Raw genomic sequence first — 27,565 nt, forward strand, 5'->3', positions numbered from 1 at the left:
CACAAATTATACCTTATTATACAGTAGAAGCCTAAATACGTTAAAGTAATAGAAAACAATACAGAAAACGTAATCACAGTAATATAATCATAAACAAAACTGATTTTAAGAGTGAATTTTTCAGTCAACATTGTGTGATGTCAGCGCCGGCTCAGCCAACCGGGTCGCTCGTTACATGATAGTACAGTCCGGTGGTGGGGGGGGGGGCGAATTTCTTAACTGTGGTTAAATAGCGAAGCACCCTTGAGCAGAAGATCTAAGATCAGAAAGCTTTACCGACAATGTTTGATTTGAGGACTGACCCGTTACGGATAAAACTGTAGAGGACGATTGGTGGGAAATTTGGATGGCGGAAAGATCCCCGAGCGAAGAGCGACATCAATAATTTACAATATAATGTAAGTAGGATTGCTGGACAGTACAGTAAGCCGCCGTGTTGGGAAATATTAAATATCCTTATAGGCTATTTATATGTAGCCCATTCAGTATGGGCTTGGAGCTCTGCTTCCCGTTGGCGTAATATGTGTGGCTGTTTGAATGAAGGCAGATCTCGGTGCAGGCTGCAGCCTCAGCCCGTGTGCAGATGTTTACATATCGCCTCACAGGCCACGCATGATACTACGATCCAATTATCCAATCTCATGTTGATGCAGCCTGTTTTATTCTGTCTCGTTTGTTACTCAGCTTTAACGTTTTCACGTCAGCAAAACTGACCTTTCCTTCCATTTAGGCTATGTGTATTCTGGGCTATATCAAATTTAAAGAAGATAAGGTCATACATAATTACAAGTTGTTTTGACAAAATGATATACCATAATATTAAACCATACCATAAATTTAGCTATAGCGTAACAGTCAGTAATCCTGGAGTAACTGCTGCACCAGTCACGTTAAACTGATTTAATTGGATAACCCTCCACATCATCATCATCAACTGTCTGTGGTCCCTCAGCTTCTCTGTCACCTCTGTCTGCGGTTTATATAAACAAGGCTCTGTGGGATTTCTGTTACAGACAGTGGTGTTTCCTTTGTAAAACAAAACAGCAGCTGAAGTGACAACAAATGGCCCACTGAATTGTGTCTCGTGATTGGTTGTTATGTAATACGGAAGCATTGTGATTGGCTGTCAAACAGTAATTTCCTGGGAGGGTCTCTAAGGCTTTGGTTGCGGGCGTGTGTGTGTGTGTGTGTGTGTGTGTGTGTGTGTGTGTGTGTGTGTGTGTGTGTGACTGGTCCCAAATGGTTGCACGTGGTCCATGTGGGCTGTGGCATGTACATGTGTGTGTTTGTGAGGCAACGAAAATAAAGGTACAAGTGAGACAACAGGTCTACTAATTTATCATTGTCAAACTCAAGTCCACTTCCAGTTCTTGAGAAAAGTGACGCCAGCAGATTAAAGGGTCAGTTCTCCCATATGGGAAGCAAAACACAATTTCACTCCTGTGGCCATGCAGGTTATTTTCATTTGCCAAGATATTTAGACTATTTACTTCAATTCATTTCAGTCATTGACATTGGAAACAGACCTAAACGGATTTTTTCCATCCATCCATCGTCAACCTGCGTACAGGGTCGCGGGGTGCTGGAGCCAATCCCAGATGACATCTGGTGAAAGGCGGGGTCATATTTACACCTAAGGACAATTTAGGGTTACCAGTCAACCTAGGCCGCATGTCTTTGGACGGTGGGAGGAAGCCGGAGAGAACCCATGCAGACACAGGGAGAACATGCAAACCACACAAAAATGCTGGGACAACGGGGATTTGAACCCGCGACCTTCTTGCTGTGAGGCCACAGTGCTGCCCTAATTTTTTTCATAGCCTTGAAAAGCATTTTCAATAACAATTCAATAGCTAAATTCCAGACACAGTGTCTTGGATAATCCACTGTGAGCAGTTTAATTGGATCTACTTTCTACTGCGGCACCACAGTTTGTTTCCATATTAATAGGTGTACTTTTAAGTACATGTGACATTTTTGTTTAAATACACCCAAATTTTGTTAGATGTGATCTAAGCACGTGCTCGTTGGTTTAATTGGAGCTTTGTAGTGTGTTGTGGTGCTATGGTGGGCTGGTCAGAACAAGCCTGTGATGAGCATCTCTCACATGGGTCTGATGGGTCATTAGAGCAGAGAGCAGTCTGTGATTCATTGTAATTGATGGTTATTAACAAATTATCCTCATCATTAGGATGTCCTTACATGGTCTGCCAAAATATTGAGCCATCTGTCACCTAGTGTGTGTGTGTGTGTGTGTGTGTGTATGTGTATGTGTTTCAGGAGATAGAGAGGATGCCAGTTTATGAGTCAGCACAAGCAGGTGGCGGGTGGAGATTTTAAGGGACAGTTTGTTTTACAGACAAGACAGTAATCTCATGCATTGTGTATGTGAAGGTGTGTACTTGTACTTCAGGACCAGAACAAGATTTTAACCAACACAGTGAGGACATTTTTGGGAAGTGAGGACATTCTGGCCTGTCCTCATATCTTCAAAGGCCTGTTTGAAGGTTAAGACTTGGTTTTAAGGGCTAGGGTAGAATTAGGTTTAGGGTAATATTTGGCATTTTAGTTGTGATGTTTAAGGTTAGGCTAAGGGTCCAGGGAACGCATTATTTCTATGAGTCCCCACAACTGTAGAAGTACAAGGAGCCCCCCCCCCCCCCCCCCCCACTCTTCCTTTCACCTCTCTTTCACAACCTCCTTTTGTTATCTCTCCCCAATTTCCTCTTAACATTAGATAACTTTATTAATTTACCTTTCTTCCTTTTGTTTGTTTCTTTCCTTTTTCTTAAAAACTCCCCTCTTTCTTCTCATCCTATTACTCTTTCATCCTCTCTTTCTGCACCTTCCCTCTTCTCCCCCTGTAGTCCCCCCTCACTTTCCCTAAAATCTGCCTCTATGTTTCTTTCTTTCTTTCTTTCGTTCTTTCTTTCTTTCGTAATCTCCTCAGCCTCCATCCTCTCACCCTAGTACTTTGTTGCCTTGTCCTTTAAATTAGTTTTTAGTCATTTAGCAAATTTCCACTTTGCAATGTTCTCTATAAAGATATCTGTTTACACATCATGGCTGTGGGGCCAGTAGCTGGTGTATTACATAATGCAGCATTCAATCCAAAAGAAATCACAAGCAGTAAACTTTCCATGTTGCATGAAATAATCAACTTATTTATTAACCAGCATAAACAATACTGTTGATTTCTCCTGGATGCTGAATGTATTCTGAATGTCCAGAATCAACAACCACCCATCTCGCAGCCAAGTGAATGCATTTCCCTATTTGCGTCTCTCATATTTGACATTTTAGACAGAGAGCATTAGAGGATGTGGATCAGAGAAACTGGCACAGCGCCGCATGATTGCTCTCATCCCCGTTGGAATGTATTGGCATTACACAGAGGACTTTTTTTCAGCAGTTGTTTAAAAAGCTAAATGTGTTCACATCCATGCACCCACACACTAACAAACATAGACATACCCCATACAAAGCAACACCACAAGAACAGAGGAAAGAATATGAGAATTGTTCATCTGCGTTAGCTGGCGTGAGTGGGGAGTAATTGTACACAGTGGATCAATAATGTATTTAAATGTGACAGGTTGACAGGGCGGCCTTATCTGTTGAGTGTTTGATCCCTGACAGATACAGAGAGTCCATTAAAGGTAATTTGTCTTGCCTGTGTGTGATGCTCTGCACATATTGAAGGCCTGAAATGTAAATTAAACCTTACTTAATGGACAAAAGAGAACAAGTAGAGAAGTCATAGTAGGAAAAAAAATGGAAACAAAACTCTCTCCCTCCTTCTTTTCTTCCTTGTCTGTCTCCAGTTACAGACCATGAACTATGTGGGTCAGTTGGCGGGCCAGGTCTTCGTGCAGGTCAAGGAGCTGTACAAGGGACTCAACCCTGCAACACTGTCTGGATGTATAGACGTCATCGTGGTCAGGCAGCCTGATGGCTCCCTGCAGTGCTCCCCCTTCCACGTCCGCTTCGGAAAGATGGGTGTGCTGCGGTCCCGTGAGAAAGTGGTGAGATTATAGGGTGCTCTCTTCCCCTTCACGTTTTCACTCCCTTTCTTGCGTTTTATTGCGTGGGTTTGTGTGAACAGCTATTTGAGAGCTCAGAGGCTTTTGCTGACCCTGTATTCTGACAACAGCCTAAAAACAAAGGCGGTTCCTAACAAATGATGACACATGTTTCAATCAGTGGTGGATGAAGCGTTGAGGTCTTTCACTCGTAAATAAATTTACAAGTGAAAGCCCTGCATTCAAAATCCTAGTTACTTTTTTATGACAAATTCACACTTTGCTGTAAAAGTCTGATGAATTTTACGCGTAAAGCAGTAACGTCTTTCAGCAGGTCAGAGACCATGTTGGACTTATTGAAAATCTAATAGTAGTGCATTGCAATGTTATATTACAGTGCATTAAAAGAAATAACAGTACAGCACCCCCAACACCGTATATGGATGCATTTCTACATGGTTATGCTAAAAAAGTGATAGATCCCACATAAAAATTCTTAGAGATATATTTTTAAAATAAAGATATATCTGTATACAGTATATACAGTATATTGTCAGACTGAGAGAGCTTAAGAGAAGAAGTGTGATAATAGTGTACAATTATTTTTATTATTTACAAAACTTAAAAGTTTCTGACCATGTTGTAGAAAAATCCTAAATTGAAGGTTGTTATATTCATGCCAAGGACTCTTTATTCTCATGCAGGTGGACATAGAGATTAATGGAGAGCCAGTGAGTTTGCACATGAAGCTGGGAGAGAATGGAGAGGCCTTCTTTGTTGAAGAGACTGAGAACACACGGGTGAGTAATGATTGACAGAGTCTTTACTCTGAGTCAATAAACACACACAAATATAGGACAGAACATAACTTACTGACATGAAGGTCATAAAGGCTGAACTAAAATACAGGCAGCGCTTGAATTGGACTGGTGTTCATAGGGAATACATTCAGTTCTTTCCCTCTTGCATTGTGGTAGTTTTAACTTACTTCACTTACAGATGAATCTGCAACTACACACCGTTGTCATTTTAACTATCAGGCTTAGATCTCTAGTTTTCCTGCCCAGACAAGATCCTAGGAGGCCGACATGTTCCCTTCCTCTCCCATAGTCTGCGATGCAACATGAGACTGAGTTCGGTCAGACAGCTGCTGGAGGACTGTTCAAAATCTTTTAATAGTGAAAACTGTTTATCATCATACTGTACCGGTGTGAAGCATGGCCAAAAAAAATCAAAACTGAATGATCTCAAGGACAATATCTTTCCATGAATTGAACAAATACTTAAAGGCAGTAATAATAGTGAGTTACAGACAAAAAACATAACAGATAACAGGAAATCAATGAAATGGCAACTTAAAACAGCCCAAGAGTTGTCTAAAACCATAAAAATAATCAATAACTGACTGGGCAGCTGTGCCTCAAGAGGTAGAGCGGGTCACTAATCAGAAGGTGTCAAATGTCCTTGGGCGAGGTACTGAACCCCACATTGCTCCAGAAAGGGTGTGTGAGTGTGTTAATGTATTAGTTTCTGTTTCTGATGAACATTTGGGATCTTGCGTGGTGGCCATGGTGGTTATGTTTTTCAAACACAATCCGACTCATCTCTTCTTATCTCCTGTTTTATTCATGTGTATGTGACCTGTGCTGAGTTCAGGCTTCAGTCCTCCATAGGAATACACAATGATGATGAGAAGGATGATGAGAGTTGGCTCTGGTTCCCAGTCAGGAATTACAGTTTATGTTGATTGCTTTAGTACTATTATCTCAATTATTTTGTAAAATTTCACAACTCTTACAAAACTCCAAACTCATTCCACTTGTAATACAGCCATTCTGCAATTCAAAACGTACCTTTGTGCATTAATTTGGATTGTAAACATCTGTCAGCACACAAGCCATTGACTCAAAATAAAAGTTTCTTGTGAAAAGTCATGACAACAAATAGTTTAAACACCAAAACACAACATAAGGATATCTTTTCAGTTTGGCTGTTTTAACAACCAGTGAATCCAAAACAAACGCAAGATACATGTTTCAAATTACCTTACATGTACTGAAAGTAGTAGGTATAGTACTGTGAAAAAGACAGAGACTACACAGTTTTCACATTGGGCATGGTTTTCCATAATATTTATGCTATGTGTAATCAAGATGTCATCAATAAAGACATTTTCTCCAATAATTAATGCAAAAAATAAACTTTTACTGTAAGAGGAGTATGTCGTAATCTGAGAAGATATAATTCCTAAACTAAGGATTACATTGGTCTCATTCTGCTTTCATTATTTACTGTCTTTGTCAAAGATTGGGAAACCTTTCTTCTACAGTCAATCAATCAATAGGTGCTCTGAAGGTGTTATAGATATTGTAATGCCTCACTCTTTAATGGATGGGAAAATAAAGGCTTTTAATGTTAAGGCCTTAGATGCTCTTTGAAATTCAAACAAAGACTGAGAATTATTCACATATTCTGTTTGACTATGTCTGCCACAGTGTTTGGGCCTTGTGTCCAGTCCTCTCCTTGACATAACTCTCCCTCTGCAGAGTGGAAAACCACCAAAGGGCTATTTATAGCTCTGCCAAAATTCATCTACAGTCGGTTGCACACAGACTGCAGTCAGAAACAGGCTGTCACAGATCTGTGTGGAAAAGGAGCACGACAAACAAGACAGGCACACACAACATATACAGTAAAGCACAGTGTGTCTTCCACACAGATAAACACGCACAGGATGGAACACTGTCTTATACGACAGCTTGAGGATCGCCATATTATGCTCTGTTTCAGTTTCAAATTATTTAGTGTTGTAGAGCATTGGTATTTTTGTTCCGTCTTTTATTAACAGCCTCAGTAATTGTCTCTCCGTTCCAAAGATAAACAACATTTTTAAGGAACTATTTGGCATCAAGCCCACTTTTCTGTGCCTCTCCTACCCAACCCCCCTTTAGCTATCTCCCTCTCTGTCCCTCAGAGTGTAAAGTTAAGCTTGAGGATTTGTTGGGGCTTGTGTATTGGCAAATAGATCCTGCACATGAAACATTAACCAAATGTTCCAGCAGAAATTAATCGTCACTCTAGAACATCAGGAATTTGACTACCTGTGGTAAAAAAACAACCCACATGGGGTAATTTATCTTGATGTTGTGCCTTACATGTGAAAACATAAAAATTGAGTGTGATTGTTTTCATGTTTGTCTCATCAGTTCACTGTATCACCAGCTTTCATTCAGTGTGACCGATCTCTTATTTAAAATGCTGTGTGATCTGTTTTATATCTCAGTTATAACATTATGGCGTCTAGTTATTGCAGTGTATAAACATGGTGTATTGCTAGTTCACTCTGTGGGTGAAGTGGGTTTGTGTCAAAAGATAGTCCATCTTTCTTTGATGCAGGTAGGTTCAGTTTTATTATTTACAGAAATAACACATGTAGTTTTGAGAGAAACAGTTATGCTCATCGATCGCGAATGAATCATCCAAAAGCATTTATGAATTAAAAGTGGTTTTGGAATGGATGTTTCCAGCAAGGCTAGAGTTCTGCGCAGATGAGCTATGTCCTGGCATAGTGTACAATCTGAGCACTGTCCCTTTTTCACTCCCATCAAAATGAATTGGGATGTGTTGGACTGTGTTATGACACGTGCACTGCAAGTCAGTCGGATCTGCACTATTTGGATCATCTCTTTATCGTTCACTGTCTGTCTCTGTGGCTCTGTCTATTTCTCTTTCTGGCATAGTCAGTTTAGCGAGACTGTGATGAGCAAATCTGTGTGAATCTTTGCTAATCTGAGCTCAAACCCAAAATCCCATCAGATTACGTAGACCCGTATAGGTGAATAAAAAGCATTTCTGTTTCATCAATCGGTTACACTCCACAATAGTGTGTTTTTATGGTATAACACATTTATGCATATTATATTTTTGTCATCGTTCTGTCCACTGCTTTGGTCCAAACTGAAAAATCTCAACTACTGTTACAGGCATATGGTTGACATTGTGTACAGACATTCATCTTCTTCAGGCTTTTCCCCTAGCAGCAACAGCATGTTGGCATTTATGGTTTAAGTAAAATGTCTCAAAAGCTATTCAGTGGATTGCCATCAAGTTCACACATTCATGTCCCCCTCAGGAAGAATTAGAATCACTTCGGTGATACTCTGACTTTTCAGTTAGCACCGTCATCAGGTAAAATTAGAATTTTTCCAATACTTTGATTTATGACCTAATACCAGCTAAACTAATGGCAATCGCATCAGCCTCAGCTGTACTTTGTGTATGTGGCAAATTAACACAGTTGCTGCTACCATGCTAAATTAAGATGGTAAAATATTATCTTTGCAGACATGCTAGCATTGTTATTATGAGCATCTTGTCATGCCAGTGCTAGCATTTAAGTAGAGCCTCACAGAGTTGCTAGCATGGGGGTTAGAGTCTTGCTGCTACCCCACCTATTCACATCATTCAACATCAAAAATTGTTTATTTTACTGTAGATAGGAAGTTACTTATGATTTTTGATCATATCGTGATCTCATGTGATCATGTCATGTTCTTTTGTTTACAGGAAATAGTTCCATCCTACCTTGCAACGTCACCCATCATGTCAATTGGGGAGCAGTTAATGGAGTCCCAGTTGGGCAGGGGCAGTTCTCGTCACCATGGTAGGCCCTGATGACAAAAATATATTTTGGAATTTGTGAAAATGTGTCTACACTTTTTTAAAAAAACGGTTTTTATGCTGCTCTCTCTCTCTCAACACAAAGACGCCATCCCCTGCAGCTCACTTCCTGTCCAGACTCTGGGACCGCAGCAGAGTGATGGTGGGACGACAAAGAAGAGGAGGAAAAGGAGGAGGAAGGCACGGCCAGAGGAAGGCAGTGGTGGAGGGAGGAGAGAGGAGAGTGGGGAAGAATTCTCAGAGGACGAGGACATGTTTACTATTGACTTGAGCTCGGATGAGGAGAGAGAGGTTGACGGCAGCAGGTGTGTGTGTGTGTGTAAGAGAGAGAGAGAGAGGGTGAGATAGGTTATTAAATACCTGTCAGTCTGTGGTAAACAACCTTTGTCAACAGTCACAGAACAGATGAACCACTGCCAATAACTTCTCTAGTTGTGCTTTAAGTGGAGAGACTATGTGTTTGTTTTTCATGAAAAAGTCTGTTAATGGTTGTTCCAGTTCTTTTACACCACATGAAACAGAAGAACAGAAAAGCCCTGTAAACTGAGGACATTCTGTTAATTCTGAAATTGGAATGTATCAATTTCAGCAGCTTGCAGTGTGGCTCTATGGATGGCCTAGTTCAGGCTGAAGTATCTCAACAACTATCGGATGGATTATGTCCTCCTTAGGATGAGTTGTAATGACTTTGGTGATTCCTTCACTCCTTATCTAACACTATCATCAATACTTATGTTTATAACCTAATATCAGTACTTGCGAAAATAACATTACTGATAGGCTCAGCTGTAATTACCAAAAGAATGTAAACTTGCTAAACTGAAATGGTGAACATGGTAAATATTATACCAACAATGGCAAGCACTGTTATTGTGAGAAACGTGTTTAATTCAGAGAATTATCTTATAACAATCAGTAAAACCCCTGAAAACTTGGCTTTATACTTTTTGCTATTCTGTAACATTAAATATGAATGATTAAAAAGCACAATCAAATAAGGAAATTAATTATTTATTAAGAGTTTAACACCTGCTTTAACCTGTTTTATTGGGACTGGGTGGGTGGGGTTTTGTTCAGATTTGATTGACATTGACAAAACAATACACCAACTGTCATCAGATTCTGATTCAAATGTTGCTAAACCCAGCTACAAATAAATGACATCACCTTTCACTTGCCTCATGGGGAAAATAAAAGAAATACAGATAGCTCTCATGTCAGAAAACGATGTGTTTATGGGAGAAACCATTACTCATTGAGAAAATATGTTTTCAGGGCCAGTAAACCAGTGTAACATGTTTTATGTCCTCTCTCTCTCAATTCAGTAAAATCATTTCAACAGTTAAACTTAAATGCTTAGGAACAATTTAGGGAGATAAGAATTAATGTGAGTCTGCATGTGTGTGCATGTTTCTGTTTATGTACGTGTGTGAAGCCCTTTGAAAACCGGCTCTCTTTGTTGGATGCGCGCCAGGGATTTGTTCTGTTCCCACAGTGTTCTCTCTCTCTTTTAAATAATGGCTCCTAAAGCAGGGGTTCCAAGCTTTTTGAGGAAGTTAACCACATGGCAGGGTGGGAAAATTCCTGAAACCCTTAAAGACATGAAAGAATGTGTGTCTGCCTCATCTCATGCTTCTTAATATGTATTTAATATGCAAAGTTTAGGCTGGTTTGTGACATGTGGTTATAGTCAAACAGGCTGCAAAAGTGTTTTGTCAGTGAAAGGGTGAAATATTGAATTATTAGTGTTTCAGGACATTTTTACTTGTTTTACTTTATTTGGACTTGCAGAGACATTGTGTATTTATATTGGGTGCACAGGTTTTGAAATAATGTGGGTGTGTATGGGATTGACCTCTCCTGCATGTCTGTGTTTGTGATCAGGTCTGTGTATGGTGATCAGGGGTCTACAGCTAACACGCGCACACACCCCAGCACTGATTGGATCCGTTCACAGAGGTATTATTTTGACACAGAAGACACACACACACACACATGCACAGATACACACTTAATGATAAACTTATTTTTGTCTTATTCAACTGTCTTGTAAAATCTTATTAACCCCTATTTAGTCTGTTCATATTTTACTAAGCATTTTAATACATTCTCTGTGCTCACGATGAGTAGATAATAATTATTCACTGTGTCATTCTCTCTTCCCCTCTCATATCCTTTTTCTGTTTTGTCTGTCTTTCTGTGTCTTCTTTTTTTCTGTAGTAATGTGATTAAGGAGACTCTCTCCATACCTCCACTCTGTGGACTGTCCATCTCTTGTCCTCAGCAGACCTCTCACCTCTCTTCCCCTGTTAGGTATCACCTTCAATTTTACTTTGAAAGCTTGAAATGAAATAGTGCACTAATGAAGGAAAACCACACAGTTTCAGTTCTGATTTATTTTATTCTAGTATTTTGAAGTTTATGATGTATGTTAAAGGTTCTTCATCAGTTAAAATATGGAGTACAAACGGGTCTAAATCAAGTGTCCGTCACTGTCCCAGCAGCCCCAACGATTCAAGGCCATCAACACCTAAGAGTGACTCAGAGCTAACCACTCAGAACAAAGACAATCCTGAGATGCTGTGGACCTGGGGGGAGCTGCCACAGGCTGCCCTGGTATCTAGATACACACACACACACACACACACAAGCAAATATCTCAGCACTTGCTTAAATATTTTATTCAGATTGCAAAACCGCAGGCATGTTGGTTCTACTACAGATTAGTACATTAGTAAATATTTAACTACTGCTTAAAGTTTGGGAAATACACACATACATACTTTCTTGCCAAAGGTTAGATTTCACTCTCATGTCTGTACATTTATTATGAAGTTATCACCAGCAGCCTGTTAGCTTAGGTTAGCATTAAGACCAACTAGCGGACTCTAGGAAGTTGATGCTCCGGACCAGGAAATGATCTGGCACATAACTATCTGTTACACTGAAATATGAACAAATGAGATATAATGTGTTTATTAGTGATCTCTAGAGCTTCTCATCTAAAGAAAGGGAATAAGCATATTTCCCAAAATGGAGTTATAAATAGAGATAAGAAAAGTAAGTGTAGATACAAAAATATAAATAAATATTGTGTAAAATGTTTAATCTTTGGCTCCCTCTCTCACAGCCATCCTTCCTGACTTCCCACCAGAAGCAGGAACCTGCCACAGCAGTCTCCATCCCGGTGTCTGCCAGCACTCACTTCAGAGCCATCAGGGACACTGGACCCCCCTCCCACACTCACTATGCTCCCCAGCCGGTGCAAGTCGCTGCTGATGGTGGGGACAAGGACGATGAAGAAAAGAAAAATGAAGCTAGGGTCGGACTAACCACTGACACTGGGGACAGGGCTAGAGATGAGCAAGGTAGTTATATGGAGGACGATATTGCTTACAAGCGTCTAGAATGACATAAAGATCTTAAATAACTCAATTCAATTCAATTCAATTCAATTTTATTTATATAGCGCCAAATCACAACAACAGTTATCTCACAGCGCTTTTCATAAAAGAGCAGGTCTAGACCATACTCTATTAACCAATAATTATGTAAATTGTATTATTACTCATTTATCAAGTTAAACGACCATCATGTTTTACAAAAACATTGCCAAAGGTAAAGCAACACTGTCAGTCTATACATTCAAAATTTTACTGTGTTCCTTTATAAGTGAATGTACTGCAGTTGAACAAATCTCTTTGAAGTTGGGAGTCAATCTAGCAAAATGCCTTGTGAGCCACAGTTGAAGTTGTTTGCAGGTTGTAAACAGCTCAGGCCTCTACAACACCTCTTTGTCAGACTTGCAGCACTTGCCTTTTAGTGACCACCAGTGGTAGTGGTGATTGTTTATAATATAAATATGACTTCTGAATGATTCAAATGTGACATGTTAACGTTTCCATGGATGAACCCTGAAACAACAGGAGAGCTTGATTCGTGTGATAAATCTAGTGATTTTAGAACTACAGAATCCTAGAGGGAAATTCAACTCTTAACCTCATGTAGCAGTATATCCTGTTGACCAATGAGTTTTTTATATACAAACTGATTCTCTGCTGTGTTTTTTTTCCTTAGGGAGAGAGGTGGAAAGGCCATTGTTTGCAGAGATGGACGGCTTAACAGCCTGCTCAGCATCTCCCAGGATTCTCCATGATCATCTTGATGAAGGCGGCAACAGAGGGAGTCCTATCAGAAGAACTGATTCACCATCCAAGAAGAAAGGTATTAGTGCTCTATCTTAAACAATACTAAGGATTTTCTTGAACTCAAAGTGTCGATATGCTTCAGTATCACATCTTATTTCTTTTACTGTTTGTGTGTGATGTTGTCTTGTATTAGAAAAGAGAAGTCAACACCTGGGTGCTGATGGCATATACCTCGATGACATTACAGAGCTGGAGCCTGAAGTAGCTGCCCTTTACTTCCCTAAAAGGTTCAGTAACCGACATGTACATGTAGGAGCATGTTTGTGCACGCCTTCAAATGAGTACATGAGAACTCACTCCATCTCAATTACACCAACCTGCTGTAATTACTTTCTGACTCATTTTGTGTTTTATGGCTATAACTAACCATCACTGCCTTATTATGAATACTTGCAGTAATTATTTATTAGTTAATAACTGTAGTAGCTGGCTGATGGGAACATTAACATTGTACCTTAGGATACTTTAAGCTAGTGTTTATTTGACTACATTATCAAACTGACCTACAATTTCAATGTCTGTGAGAGAGTGTGTTTCTCTCTCTCCACAGTGATGGAGGCAGTAGCTCAATGAGGGGGGACTCAGAGATGATGATGATGGGAGTGCGGAGCGTTAATCAGTCCCCACAGTCAGTGGGCAGCAGTGGGATGGACAGTGGTGTAGACAGTTTGTCCGACCAAATAGGGGACCTGCCTCATGTTGCCATCTCTTTGTGCGGTGGACTTACTGACAACAGGGAGATCACTAGAGGTAGGATAAGGAATGTGTAAGTAGGCGATGACAGAAGGAAAAAAGTGGTTACAAAAGAGGTTACAGTGCCGGTAAAACACCTGTCTGCAAACCTGTGTGCTGTGTGTTTGCGTGTGTTTCATGCTACAGAGCAGTTCCAGGAGAGGGCAATATCCTACCAGCAGTTCTCTGAAAACCCTTCTATGATCGATGACCCTAACCTGGTGGTCAAGATAGGAAACAAGTATGTACTACTATGCTATATTCAATAGTGTGATACACATTTAGACTGAGTGGAGAAACAATGACAACCATATGCTGTTTTTCAATAGTCTGAACACATTAAGACACACAAACCTGATTTTGTGTTTGTTTTGGGGTTAATGGGTATTAAAATGTATGGACAAAGTTATATGTAAAACGTGTAGCTGCGTCATGCTGCAATAAGAGATGGAGAGGTGGAGCCTTCAGAGGAATAGCTCGTTTTTTGGGAAATACTCTTATTTGCTTTCTTGCCTTTTTAAATGAGAAGACTGACACCACTCGCATGTCTGGGCAATAAATTTAAAGCTAGCGCCAGCAGCTGCTTAGCACAAAGACTGGAAACTTCTCATCTAACTCTTGGCAAAAAAGTGAATTGTCATAATTCTTCCTATTCTCTTTTGCAGATCTGAGCTGGAAAGAAGTGCTTATAGCTGTCTCTGTCATCTGTTGCAGGTACTACAACTGGAACACAGCAGCTCCTGTCATGCTGGCTATGCAGGTCTATCAGAAACCACTTCCACAGGTAAGACCAGCATGGTGAAATATACTCTCACTTGCTTCCATTTGACTATATGCTTTATGTTATCAGTTTACGGCATATGTGCTTGAATAAGTATTCAGCTTTATTTAAGTTAAAGTAGCCAGTGTTATCAGCAAATGTAATTAAAGTATCAAATGTAAGAGTACTCATTATGCAAAAGAATATGGAAAGCAATAAAGTAACTGAGAAAAAAATTACCCCTAGGACTATTTGGAACTATAACCCTGCCTTGTGTCTCAGCTTTAATTGTGCGTGATGTGTTCTTTTCATCACATCACCACTTTTTTTCATTGTGGGATTAAAATGAACCACTTGAGGCTACAACATACCTGTACTTCAGGTGTTGTCATGTTATACAGCATAGCAATGAGTGGCTCAATAAATTCTAAATAACTTTTTTAAAATTATTTTATTTTGATTATATACAGTATATTATATATTATCATTATTTCTCTGGTGGAGTTTGGTTTTTTAAAGTTTTCTGCAACCCGCTGCATCTCTTTAACCTGTGCACTCCCAGCATTTTGCAATTAATACTTCTTGATCTAATGTTTCACTGGTTTGGTTTTGCCATTTGTGAGCATCCTCTCATTATTTCATGAAAATTAAACCAAATGTTAGCGGATAATGTGTGTTCATATTTGTTTCTGACTCTAAGGTTGTCTGTGTACAGTACATATAGTATTTTTACAATAACCAAGGTGGGCAAAGCTGATAATGTTGTTATTTATACACAGTTTGATATGCCAGTAATTGAAATTGGCCGGTTTTGAACACACATGGGGAAGCTCACATCAAAGCTGCTAGTCTTATACCACGGTGAAATATGGCTTTAAATCTGTTTTCCTAACACTTTAATAATGTCATGTCTTTATCCCCCTTGTTATTTTCCCACTTTTATCTACATCTCTTTTATTTTCTCTCTCTATCCGATGTTTGTGTGTACTAAGTGTTGGTGTTTGAGTTATGTGTTTTCTGCTTTTGGACTTTTCTCATACTGCCTCCCTGGTCTGTTTGGCTCCAGCCCTCCACAGCCTGTATGATTTTTTCTTGCTTCAATTGGGTGTTGGTCGGGGCATGTCTTTGTCTGTCAGTTTGGTAGTTTTTTCATTACTGTCCCATCATTGTCAACCTGTCAATCTGCCCTTCTCTGTCTTATATGTCTCTCTCTTCATCCTTGTGGTGTGTCTTGCATTTTCTCCGATGCATTTTCCCACTGCAATCCAGTCACAATGTTTCTCTTCCTTTCAGGTTTTACTTTGCATCCTTTGCTCTTTGTTTGTGTGCCATTGAATTTTGACCTATGACTGCCTTTATGTTAGTTTTTATGTATTACTTCGCATTTTGGAAATTTATTTTGCGTTCTGTGCATTTATTTATGGGTTTAGATGTGTGTTCCGCTTCACTTCGTTTTCAGTTTCTTCAGTCAGTTTTGAGTTGTATGTGCACGGTTGTCTCCAGGCCTCAGTGGAGAACATCATGAAGGAGAAGATGCCAAAGAAAGGAGGACGCTGGTGGTTTTCATGGAGGAGCAGGAACAGCGAGTCCAAATCAGTAAGTACACAGACACACATTGTCGGTGGCCAAATATAATTTGTCCTTAGCCTTCATTATATTTACTGCACAGTAAAGAGTGTCAGAAGGGGGAAAAGCATAGGAGGCAAAGGCTGGGGGCCATTTTTGTTACTCAACATCGCCACATAATGTTTCAGTCGATTAAGCCAGTTGGGACCTTTTAACTTTGTGCACGTCAGGAATCAGTGACAGAGGCAGGAGAAGACAGAGGAGAGATGCCCTCAGTGAACAGGTGACTGTTTGTGTTTGTCACTATATTTCTCTCACAAACACTCCCATTCTCATCAGTTTTCAAAGTTTCATCTTATACCAAATTGGTATGTTTAATTTTTCAGGATGAAGGATGAGTCATCCTCTAGTGATGAGGAGAACAGATCGCCCAATCAGGCATCAGGATCCTGTCAGTCAGAGCCCCTCGTGAGTTCTGGCAGTGTCTGTTATAAGAAGACTCTTCGGCTCACCCCAGAGCAACTGGTATGCATTACCACAGTTGGCTGTATTGACTTTAATTGTTTTTTTTTAAACAAAAAACAAGCACAAAGTTCTGAATAGGATGACCAAGAGAACTGCTTGTCTGGAGTATATAGATAGCAAACATATTGATATAGCACTGATTCAGGAATCACATCTTACAAAGGAGTCTGTGAACAGTTTTAGTAACTCCAAATATGAAGTTGTAGCTTCATCTTCAGCAGATGACAAAACAAAAGGTGTGTTAGTTGTAATCAGACGCTCACTAAATATAAATATTATCGACATGGGCAATGATATGGAAGGTAGGATTGCTTATATTAAAGCAGATATATCTAATTTGAGAGCTGTTTTTGTCAGCACCTATGCTCCAGCTAATTATGATAAAAAATTATTTTCAACATTAACAAATATGCTGATGAATTTGTCAGAGTATTATTTAATTATTGGAGCAGATATGAATGCCATAATAAATCCTATGTTGGATAAATCAAACCCTTCAGCAAGCAGTTCCCAGTTATCCTGCTCCAAGGCCTTGCAGCAGTGCATGCTAGATCTTAATTTGTCAGACATATGGAGATTTCATAATCCAGTGGCTAAAGAGTATACTTTTTTTTCCAATAGACATAAATCATATTCAAGAATAGATTATATTTTTGCTTCTAAGACACTTTGCCAAAAAGTAAAAAAAGTTGATATTATTTTAGCCCATTGGAGGTGCCACTTTAATAATGAATGAATTGTTGCTCTCAATTTAAATCCAAATTGAGTGAATTTATTTCTCTCAATTTGGACTCAGTGAAAGATTTCAGGTTTATCTGGGAGGCGATCAAGGGATTTATAAAAGATAATGTCACATCATTCGCCTCCTTTCAAAATCGCTCTCATCAGCAAAGAATTGTTGAGTTGGAGAAGCAGCTGGCATCCTTGGAAAGAGCACAACAAAACTCCTTTTCTTCTTTATGAACAGGTCAGCTTAGTTTGGTGAAAAGTGAGCTTAACTTACTATTTAGAGTAAAAGCTGAGTTTCTAATTCAAAAATCCAGAGAACATCATTATTTTAATGGTAGCAGGCACTCACATCAGCTAGCCCTTCGCCTTCATTCTAACGAACAGCGGGCTTGCATTTCTGCAATACAATCTCCAGGTGGAAATATAGTAACTACTCCAACAGACATTAATGCAGCCTTTGTTTGTTTTTATAAAAATCTCTTTAAGTCTGATATGATATTTAATAAAGAGGGATACAAGAATTTCCTTACTGATGTAAATATAAGAAAACTATCTGAAACAGAAGCAGCTGAATTAGGAGAAAATATCTCCAGTACAAGAAATGAAGTTGGGAAAATCTCCTGGACCAGACGGTATTCTCATTGAGACTTATATCACTTTTTGGTCTGAATTAGGTCCTATGCTTTTGGAAATGATAAATACATCTATTAGAAGAGGATATTTTCTAAAGCAAACAAATACAGCATTAATATCTCTGCTTCTCAAAAAATACAAAGATCCAATATCATGTGCTTGTTGCCGTCCTATATCATTAATTAATATTAATATGAAGATTTATGCTAAAGTTTTAACGCTCCGTTTAAATAAACATCTTGGGAATCTTATTCACTGTGATCAAACAGGTTTTGTAAAAGGCCGTTTTAGCTCAGATAATATGAGAAGATTATTACACATCGTCTGTTTCACCTCTAAGTCCTCAGACTTTCTGAAGTCATGTGGTATTTTAACGCTTGACGCAGAAAAGGCCTTCGATAGACTTGAATGGGATTACTTTTGGGCCTTATTAGATCACATGGGGCTTGGTGAACAATTTATTAAGTATATTAAAGTTTTGTATGCAAATCCATGTGCAATGGTGTTATCAGGCAATGTTTGCTCTTCATATTTCACAATTTCCAAAGGTTCTCGCCAAGGATGTCCTCTGTCTCCTTTATTATTTATTTTATCCCTTGAACCTCTTGCTCAAAAAGTACGTCAATCTACAAATACTTTACCTATCATAATAAATTCTACCATTCACCATGTATCAATTTATGCAGATGATGTGCTTCTCTTTATTAGTAAACTCTCGCATACATTCCCTTATATCCTTTTCAGACTTCAGTAGTATCTCAGGATACAAAATAAACTTGCAGAAATCTGCTCTCCTTCCCCTAAGTAGCTCTGGTGATGATTTAACTCAAATTAAGATCCCAATTGTAAACCAATTTAAATATTTAGGAATTGACATTTTCCCAACTTTAGAATCTACAGTCAATAATAATTATATAAAAGTTCTGGAAAAAATCAAAAAAGATTTAGGGAAGTGGACATCAAGGCCTATATCTTTCAATGCTAGGATTTCTGTTATAAAAATTATAGTGTTACCGCAAGTAAATTTTCTTAGCTCTATGCTGCCTCAAGTCCACAGATTGAGTATTGGGATACTTTACATAGTCTAATCACCGGGTTTATTTGGAATAACAAAAGACCAAAGATTAAACTCACAACTCTTCAGAGAGAGAAATCAGCTGGAGGTTGGGGAGTTCCAAATTTCAAAGTCTATCATTGGTGTTTTGTATTGCATACTATAAAATCTTGGTTAGACCCCACAAAATCTGTTTGTTGGCGCCCTCCGGAAGAGAAATTAGTCCCATTAAAAGTCCCATTAAAAGAAGCTAAAATGCGTTTTGGGCCTATTATTTCTAATCTTACTAATACTAATTTGGAAGCTTGCGACCAATAACACTTACTATAATACTTCTCACGTTGCTCCTGCTCTCCGATGATGTTCAATTAAATCCTGGCCCGGTGACTCCTGGGGTACTGCAGAGTTCCGCCGCCGGTACTGAATTACAACCGTGTATTTGTGGAATTCCTCCGGTACCGGTGGTGAGTTGGCCAGATCATCATGTGATTTACAATGCGGGTAACACACTAGAATATGTTGGGTTAAAAATAATTTTGTCCCAACAAATGGCTTTTAACATTATTGGTGTGTATAGGCCCCCCTCTGCAGATGAAACTTTCTATGATCAACTCATGGGAGTATTGAAAGACTGTAATCCCAACAAAGAATTATTAGTGATGGGCGATTTTAATGTGAATTGGGAAGATAAATCTAAAAGGAGGAAATTGAAGATGATCACAGAGAAATTTCACCTTGAACAATTAATCAAACGTCCAACTAGTATTGCAAAATGTTCCAGTACACAAATTGATCTGATATTTACCAACAAACCAGAACGAATAATTAAAAGCTATAATTTAATAACTGGGTTGTCTGATCATAATTTAACCTTATGTGCCAGAAAGTTGACTAAAAATAGATTTGGAAATAAGATAAGATAAGATTTTTCAGTGCATACCCAGATCTAAGCAAGAAGAGTTTGTTAATGAAATTAAAACCTTGAACTGGGATTATATATTGTCAACTGATGATCTGGATATGGGCTGTAAAAATTTCAATCAACAAATCAATTTAGTGAGGGAAAGATTTAATGTGAGAGTCCACAAAAAATGTAAAAAAAAAACCATAATAATTTACCATGGTTTAATGAAACAGTGTGGAAATTGATGAAATCTAGAGACACTGTTTTATTGTGAGTAGTTCACATTGTATGTCTTGTGTCTTTTTCTGTGGAACCTTGTGCTGTTGGTGTGTGCTGGGGCTGAGCTATTTGGCTTGGGGTGGTGTCAGCCTTAGCAAATGTATTATTATTGTATTGTTATTACCCATGACCTGCCAAGGGACTGCAGATGTGAATTAGCTTGAAGCTATAATCTGGTACAGTGCAAATGGTAACATTTATGTTTTACTGTACGCTGTCCCTTTTTAAATAAAGAATTTAGTATAAAAAAAAGTGGCATTATCATACTCCAATATTTCATAACCGTAATTTACTGCTGGGCGGTCGGATAGTGGCTTACCCAATGTGGACGAACAACGGAATTTATTTACTTGGACAGTTATTCAATACTAATGGTCTCCGTACATTTTAAGATTTGAAGGAAAGCTATAATTTACCTGGATTTTACCTTGCACGGTAGATCGCACGGTAGATCACTCAGTAGGGAGGGTAGGGGGGGATTAGATAAAGTACAAATTGTGTTAGTTTTGTTTATATTGTCTGTGTGTGCATGTGTGTGGTTGGGTGTGCGTGTGTAGGTTGCGTGTGAGTGAGTGAAGGAATGAGGGTGTGTACATTGTATTTTTGTACATGTATACGCCTTTCTTTTATATTTTTTTTCCCGTTTTTTGTCTGTTAATATGGAACCAAATAAAAAATTGTTCACAAAAAAAAAACATGCATAAACATGTTAGTTTATAGAAGCTTTGGAGCTCTGTAGTGACGTACTACATATTACACACATGGTCCACAATGAAAATTAGGGGCTAATTAGTATCCGTGATTACATACCAAACATGATTACATCGTCTTCCCTTGGACCGGTCTCAGGATGTAAATTTCTCAAAATAGCCAAGAATGGAACATGTGGCTTCATGGATTAAATTCACATCTAAAACACTGGAATGAAAGATAGTTGGCAACATTTAACATATCTTTAAATTAAGGGTGTTATTCTCACATGGACTTTTTTTAGTGCTCCTCCCTGCAATGTGTGATGTTGCAGCAGATTGTAGCATCCTGTTACAAATTATGGACCAAATTTTACTACATTAGGGGAATACTCCACACATTATCACATTTGTTTCTTATGTGGATTATATAACAATCCTAACACTGAATAGAAAACCTTCCGTCTTTCAATTTGTGCTTTCCTCTGCATGGACTGTGTGTTCACAGGCTAGCCTGCAGCTGAAGGAGGGTCCCAATGATGTAGTGTTCAGCGTGACCACTCAGTATCAAGGCACCTGTCGCTGCCATGGCACAATCTATCTTTGGAGCTGGGATGACAAGATAGTCATCTCTGATATAGATGGAACCATCACCAGGTAAGGGAAAGCAAGATAGTCTCACTGTCAATGCTATTAGCCAGTAGTTGAAATTGACCTGCGACGACAATAGCAGAATATAATATACAGTAAATATATACTGTACAGTATATAAAAGAAGGCAGTTCAGTTTCAGCATTTCACCACTAGATGTCAGGATATACATGGATTTGTTTGTCTTGCTTGTCTTGTCTAGTTTGTCTCTATTTACAGTACACAAGTGCACCACTATTGATTATGTGATATTGCCTCTCTTGTGTTGTGCTGTAGGTCAGATACCCTGGGTCACATCCTCCCCACACTGGGTAAAGACTGGACACATCAGGGCATCGCACGGCTCTACCACAAAGTCAGCCAGTAAGCTATGGGAATCTGGCTAAATCAGCTTTTATAATACAAATATCACATTTATTTTCCTTTAACTGAAATATACGTAATGGCTGGTCATCATTCTTATGATTTCTTATTTAAACCATAGTGCACAGCAGAGTACAAGCTCTCTCTCTTTGTCTCTGTCACAGGAATGGATATAAGTTCATGTACTGCTCGGCGAGGGCCATTGGCATGGCTGATATGACTCGAGGCTACCTGCACTGGGTCAATGAGAGGGGAACCATGCTGCCAATTGGCCCGGTGCTGCTCAGCCCTAGCAGTCTTTTTTCTGCATTGCACAGGTCAGACACACACCACATGAACAACAATGCTACACTGGAGAATCAGAATTTATCTGGCCTTTAAGCCATGAAAACTAAACTGAAAATATTCAACAGTAGTGAATAATAGTTAGTTTATTTCGACACACATTGCTGTTGTCATACACAAATATCATAACAACAATTTTAGGGATTTTCAGGCTTTCATTTCACTCATTCTTGTGCATCTATTAGCTAATGAATCCCTTTCAAAACCCAGTTGAATGGAAACAGATATGCATCATGGATAAACTACAAAAAAGACAAGAAAATTTGATTGTTTTTCCCAGTGCAATGTGTTAAATGTATTGATGTCATGCTGTGTTGTGTAGGGAGGTGATTGAGAAGAAACCAGAGAAGTTTAAGGTCGAGTGTCTCACAGACATAAAGCACCTTTTCTACCCAAACACTGAACCTTTCTACGCTGCTTTTGGCAACCGAGCTACGGTGAGACTACTGCACATGACCAGACAACAAGCATGTACTTTCTCTGTAACTGGTACCTGGTGGTGATGCTGGTTGTTTGTGTGTTTGTGATTTCAGGATGTGTATTCCTATAAGGAGGTGGGTGTTCCTCTGAACAGGATTTTCACTGTCAATCCCAAGGGGGAGCTGACACAGGAACACGCTAAAACCAGTATCTCCTCGTAAGCTGTATTCTCTGTTTCACACAGATGTTTGACTTTCTGAATTCTGGTTTTGTATAGTTAAAGTCCATAATCGTTTGTCTGTCTGCCTCTGTTGCAGCTTTGGGGGTCTGTGCGAGGTGGTCGACCATGTCTTCCCGGTCCTAGCTAGAGATGAGGGAGCGGACTTCTCCTGCTCTGACACCTTTGGCCAATGCAACTATTGGAGCACACAACTTCCTGATAGCACCAACCAGGAAGAAGAAGACCCACAGCCACTTGAGACAAGCTGAGTAAACCCCATCAAATCCAGCACTGAGGATGTTACGTTCCAGCTTTTCGAAGCAACCGCAGACACAACGCTGTGGTCAGTGGTTTTGGTGATTCAGCGCGAAGGTGGCTGCCCAGACCAAGAGTGAAGATGCTGATTACTTTAGAATCACAAACTTATCCAAGAACTGTATGGATATTTCCCGGACATTATACCTGATAAATTAATGGAGCTCCGTGGCTCCTTCAAGGCTCAAAGACTTTACTTAAGATCAGTAACTACGACTACTGATTCAAAGTAGATGAATGTGTTTTCAATATCCCACATAAAGAAATTATTCAACAGTGAGAACACAAGCAGATAACAGTCCATTACAAATAAGACAGCTGTGTCGGGGAATAAAACTTCTTCTTTTTTTTTTTTTTTATAAAAAGCGCAAAAATCCCTGATGAATTTCAACATCTGCTTAGGAGTGATGCTAACTGATTGTTCTGTCGTAGGAGTGCTCAACACAGGGTCAACGACTCACATATCACACATTTGCAAGTGCAATGACTCACACGCAAACACACACACACAAAAGTAAGACTTGCAAAGGAAGTCCATAGACAATGCACAACGCTGCAGAACACAAGGATGATATCCTTCACAGCATTTTTGACTTGTTACATTTCTCTACTTCATCTCACACCGCTCTTCATTTATACTGGTGGATAGAAAAGATCAGTATTGGTTTATGCCTACTTGTATCCGCTGATGCTGATTATTTTTCAGAATTCTTTGCAAAAACTGTGTTTTAGTCTATCTAAAAATAATGAACTGTCCAGATTTGACCTAAGCCTTTTAGTGAAGTGCACTAAAATGTAAGGTCTCACCATTTAAATTAAATAACAAATGAATTAGCAGAAATTCTGCTGTACCTCGCAGACATTCAGTGCTAGCAGCTCTTGTCTGCACAACTGGCTTCCACAATTAAAACAAAAATTTGTTTGGTTTTCAAATCTGAAATCAGCCAAATCTTGTTTAGGAAAGAATACTGGATTTTTTACCCATCACATGCAATATATTTACCAAATATAAGTAGAGCCTCGGTGAAAGTTTTACCTGCTACGAGAGTAGATACAGGACACCACTTTGCACCAGAAACACCACATTACATTACAGTCAAATCATCCAGAATATGCAAAAATAGCACAGATAGTGTATCCAGTCATCTTTTGTGCCAAACTCCTTTGAAGGTCAAGCTAAATGTGTGTGGTCTTCTGACCGTACTACTGTGAAAGATGTGGTTCTGCCATATTTTAGTGACAAGACTCAAGATAAATGCGGGATAATGCAAATAACTTCCGTCTGTGTTCATTCTGTCTGTTTTTATATGTGCAAAAAAATGAACTCCAGTGATATGCTAGAATGTAGTATCTACATCTCTCAGAGTGTTGTATGTTGTTCTAATGACTAATGCTCATCAATGCAATTACTGAATAAGACCACACAGGACTTTGGTCATATTTTCAGTTTTCTAAGTTTGTTACTACACAGATCAGTAGACACACTTTTTTCATTTATTTTAAATGTTTATGTTTTCATCCGTTGATCAAATAACATCTACTCTACTGTACTGTATTAATGCAAGATGAAAGCTTGTCTGTCTATTTTTAACAAGTTTTAATTAAAAATCATTTAAAATGGGGGAAACCACTTTAAATTATTATTATTATTATTAGTAGTAGTAGTAGTAGTAGTAGTAGTATTAACATGAAGTTAATTGTAAAAAAATAAAAATAAATAAAGCTCTGCTAATATGTTGAGAGATGAAATATTGTCCAAAATACTTTGCTACTGGTGCTCATTCAAATGCACTTGCAGTCATTTTATGCTTTACTGTAACTGTCTTTTTAAACCGGCTGCCTGCTGTTGTACTCAAAGGCGGCAGTTTCAACATGTGATCACTAAAGCAATACGTAGATCAACATGCAGTACTATGGGTGCATTAATTACCTCTTTCCTGCTGTTAATCCTACATCATTTTGTTTTATTTGATGCCTCTGGTTTATCATGGGCATCACTATGGCTAGTTACATGAAGTGCAAACTACAGTGTGTTTGAAAATACTTGTGCTTCTTGCAACATACAGAAAAGTACTATCAACCCACATAAAACCTCCTGTTAATTAATTATGTTAATTGGACAGATGAAAATAGCTTTGAATGTCTGACAGCTTCAAGAAACGGAAATATGTTCCTACTGCCTTCCTGATTTCAAATCATCTGGAAAAACACTGGATTTAAGTTAGAATGTTTGTGCTGATATTAATGTTATTTTTTTTTATTAATTAATTTAAAAAAATTAAAAATTTAAATTAATTAATTTAAAAAAGTGAAATCAAAATGGCAGAATATTGTGGAGTCCTCTGATTGATTGTGACTGAGTGTATCATACTGTTATATATGTTGTGTATAGGATAGATACGTCTGATGCTGTACTTTGATTGACTTTGCTTAAAGGAAAACTAGGAATCCGGAATTAACCTTTAATCGGATCTAAAACTGTTGATGTTCACATGCCTTTGGGGAGTCCAGTGTAATCTGTGTAAGAGGAAGAGACGCAAAGGACGCATGCTGTTGTAATGTTAAGATGTATGTGGATGTCATGATCACTGAAAATTGCTTAAGTATTCTTATTAGTGCGTCAAAAGTGCTGACATGTCAAGTTGTAATGATTTAGCCCAAAAGCCCACTCGGATCTGTGTGAGGTCAGTGTCACTTCATTTGATAATTGATATATTAATTATTTCCAGATTTTATTTAAATATGGAAGTTAAAGAATAAAAAGAAGAAATTTTTTCTTTTAAATGCAATGCTCTTCCCAGTACATCATCTTTTTGATGATTATCACCTAATTCTTTCTGTGAAAGATCTATTAGAACTCTTGACCAGTTATCCAGTCTGTCTCTCTGTTGACATGGATGTTGATCCAGTTTGCTGTCCCGTGTAACGATTATGTTTTGGGCACTAAGCAGCATCCTAACAAGCAGTGTGTAGTGCAGGTTTGTTAACAATGCAGTTTGAATTAATCTGTACAAGACACATTTTATAATAAACTCAAAGGTTATTACTACTTTCTGGCAATGCAATGCTTGTTTCTTTCTTGTTCTTTTCTTTCTTCTTTTCACCTCAGACACAAAACATTAACTGAACAGAAATAACATGGAGTAGGGTCCTCAATACTTTGTTCAAGCTGCAAATCTTTGCAGAAGGCTGTGATGTTGAGGATGATAACACAGATCACGTTTCTACTGCAGCAAAATAATACTAAGTACATTTACTCAAGTACTGTACCCAAGTACAGTTGTGAGGTACTTGCTTTTTTTCTTCTTTTTTTGCTTATTGTTCTTCTTTATACTTCTACACCACATTTCAGAGTGAAATGTTGTACTTCTTACTCCACTACACTTGCGGAAATAGTTACTAATTACTTTACAAATTACTTAACATACAAAACATACATACAAAAACATGTGATCAGATTTTAAAATATGATGTATGATTACAGATTAATCCACCTAAATATTAAGAAGCAATTAAAACTAGTTCCATCCTGACTAAATACAAAGTTAAAGTACCACTAATACTGGTCCACTAATATAACTCTCAGAAGGGCCAGTCAAACATAAGTATTTTTACTCATGATATTTTAAGTACAGTTTGTTGCTAAAGCTTTGGTACTTTTACTTATATATAATTTTGAATACAGGTATTTTACTTGTAATGGAGTATTTTTATACTGTAGTATAGGATCTGAATATGTCTTGTCCCACTGGAAGGAAAGGAAACATTTAATCTTTCTTTTATTGTATTGTTTAAAAAAAGCAGCTGTTTCACATTGAATAACTAACCCTCTTTTAAATTAAGCCCAACCCCTTATCTTCTATTTCTGCAGTCCCCCCTCACCACCTTATCCTTCCCATGCTGCTTTTCTTCCCTCACTCTGCCCTTTTTATCTCAATTTCAGTTTCATGAATGGAGTAACACAAAAGCACACAGATGTGCTGCTTGGAAAAACAGGATGTTTTTTTTGACTATTTCATCACACTCCTTCTACTTCTACTTGCTCTGCTCCCTTGTAACCCCTTGGTCATGGGGCTCACACACACACACACACAGGCAGGCACTCAGGCACACACATTCCTCTTCCCCTCCCCTGTGTTTCTGCTAGAGTGAAGGAAAGTTTGACTCTCTTTTAGGAGTCGACCATTTTGGACTGGTTAAGCAAGTAGCCGATGTTATTGGTTCTCACAGTGCTTCTTGTGATGCCTATTCACTGCAAAAACTAAAAGCTAAGTAAGATTAATTATCTTAATTGAAGGCAAAATATACTTGTTTTTTGTCTGACAAGATATTTCTTCTTACCAGGCGGCTTTTATGTTAGAGAATCTCAGTTGTTTCAAGTTTTTTTCCCCCTTAAGTAGCAAGTGAAAGATTCTTGTTCTGTTGGCAGATAATTTTGCTTATTTTAAGTAATCTTTCCCCCATTTTAAT

The 27,565-nt window shown here is 38.5% G+C and overlaps 1 protein-coding gene across 4 annotated transcripts; it reads left to right on the forward strand.

Moving 5' to 3' along the window:
* Positions 1 to 213: 213 nt before the first annotated feature.
* Positions 214 to 26,145, forward strand: lpin1 (lipin 1). Of its 4 annotated transcripts, none has more exons than XM_038701580.1 (23): positions 214 to 398; positions 3,825 to 4,025; positions 4,727 to 4,822; positions 8,589 to 8,685; positions 8,788 to 9,007; positions 10,587 to 10,661; positions 10,923 to 11,015; positions 11,204 to 11,318; positions 11,833 to 12,070; positions 12,780 to 12,926; positions 13,044 to 13,137; positions 13,461 to 13,660; positions 13,790 to 13,883; positions 14,357 to 14,426; positions 15,906 to 15,998; positions 16,199 to 16,251; positions 16,355 to 16,493; positions 21,290 to 21,438; positions 21,709 to 21,795; positions 21,960 to 22,112; positions 22,463 to 22,577; positions 22,674 to 22,777; positions 22,878 to 26,145. In XM_038701580.1, exons 2-23 carry the CDS (start codon positions 3,834 to 3,836, stop codon positions 23,047 to 23,049), a joined length of 2,796 nt encoding a protein of 931 aa, XP_038557508.1. In that variant the 5' UTR covers positions 214 to 398; positions 3,825 to 3,833; the 3' UTR covers positions 23,050 to 26,145. The 4 variants fall into 4 exon arrangements, with proteins under 4 accessions (XP_038557508.1, XP_038557509.1, XP_038557510.1 ...); XM_038701581.1 differs by having other exon boundaries at positions 11,207 to 11,318; XM_038701582.1 differs by lacking the exon at positions 10,923 to 11,015.
* The last annotated feature ends 1,420 nt before the right edge of the window (positions 26,146 to 27,565 follow it).

Source organism: Micropterus salmoides, unplaced genomic scaffold (genome assembly GCF_014851395.1).
Source record: "Micropterus salmoides isolate LMB-PRFRI ecotype aquatic unplaced genomic scaffold, ASM1485139v1 Ms_hic_scaffold_6, whole genome shotgun sequence".
In the NCBI taxonomy this organism is placed as follows: domain Eukaryota; kingdom Metazoa; phylum Chordata; class Actinopteri; order Centrarchiformes; family Centrarchidae; genus Micropterus; species Micropterus salmoides.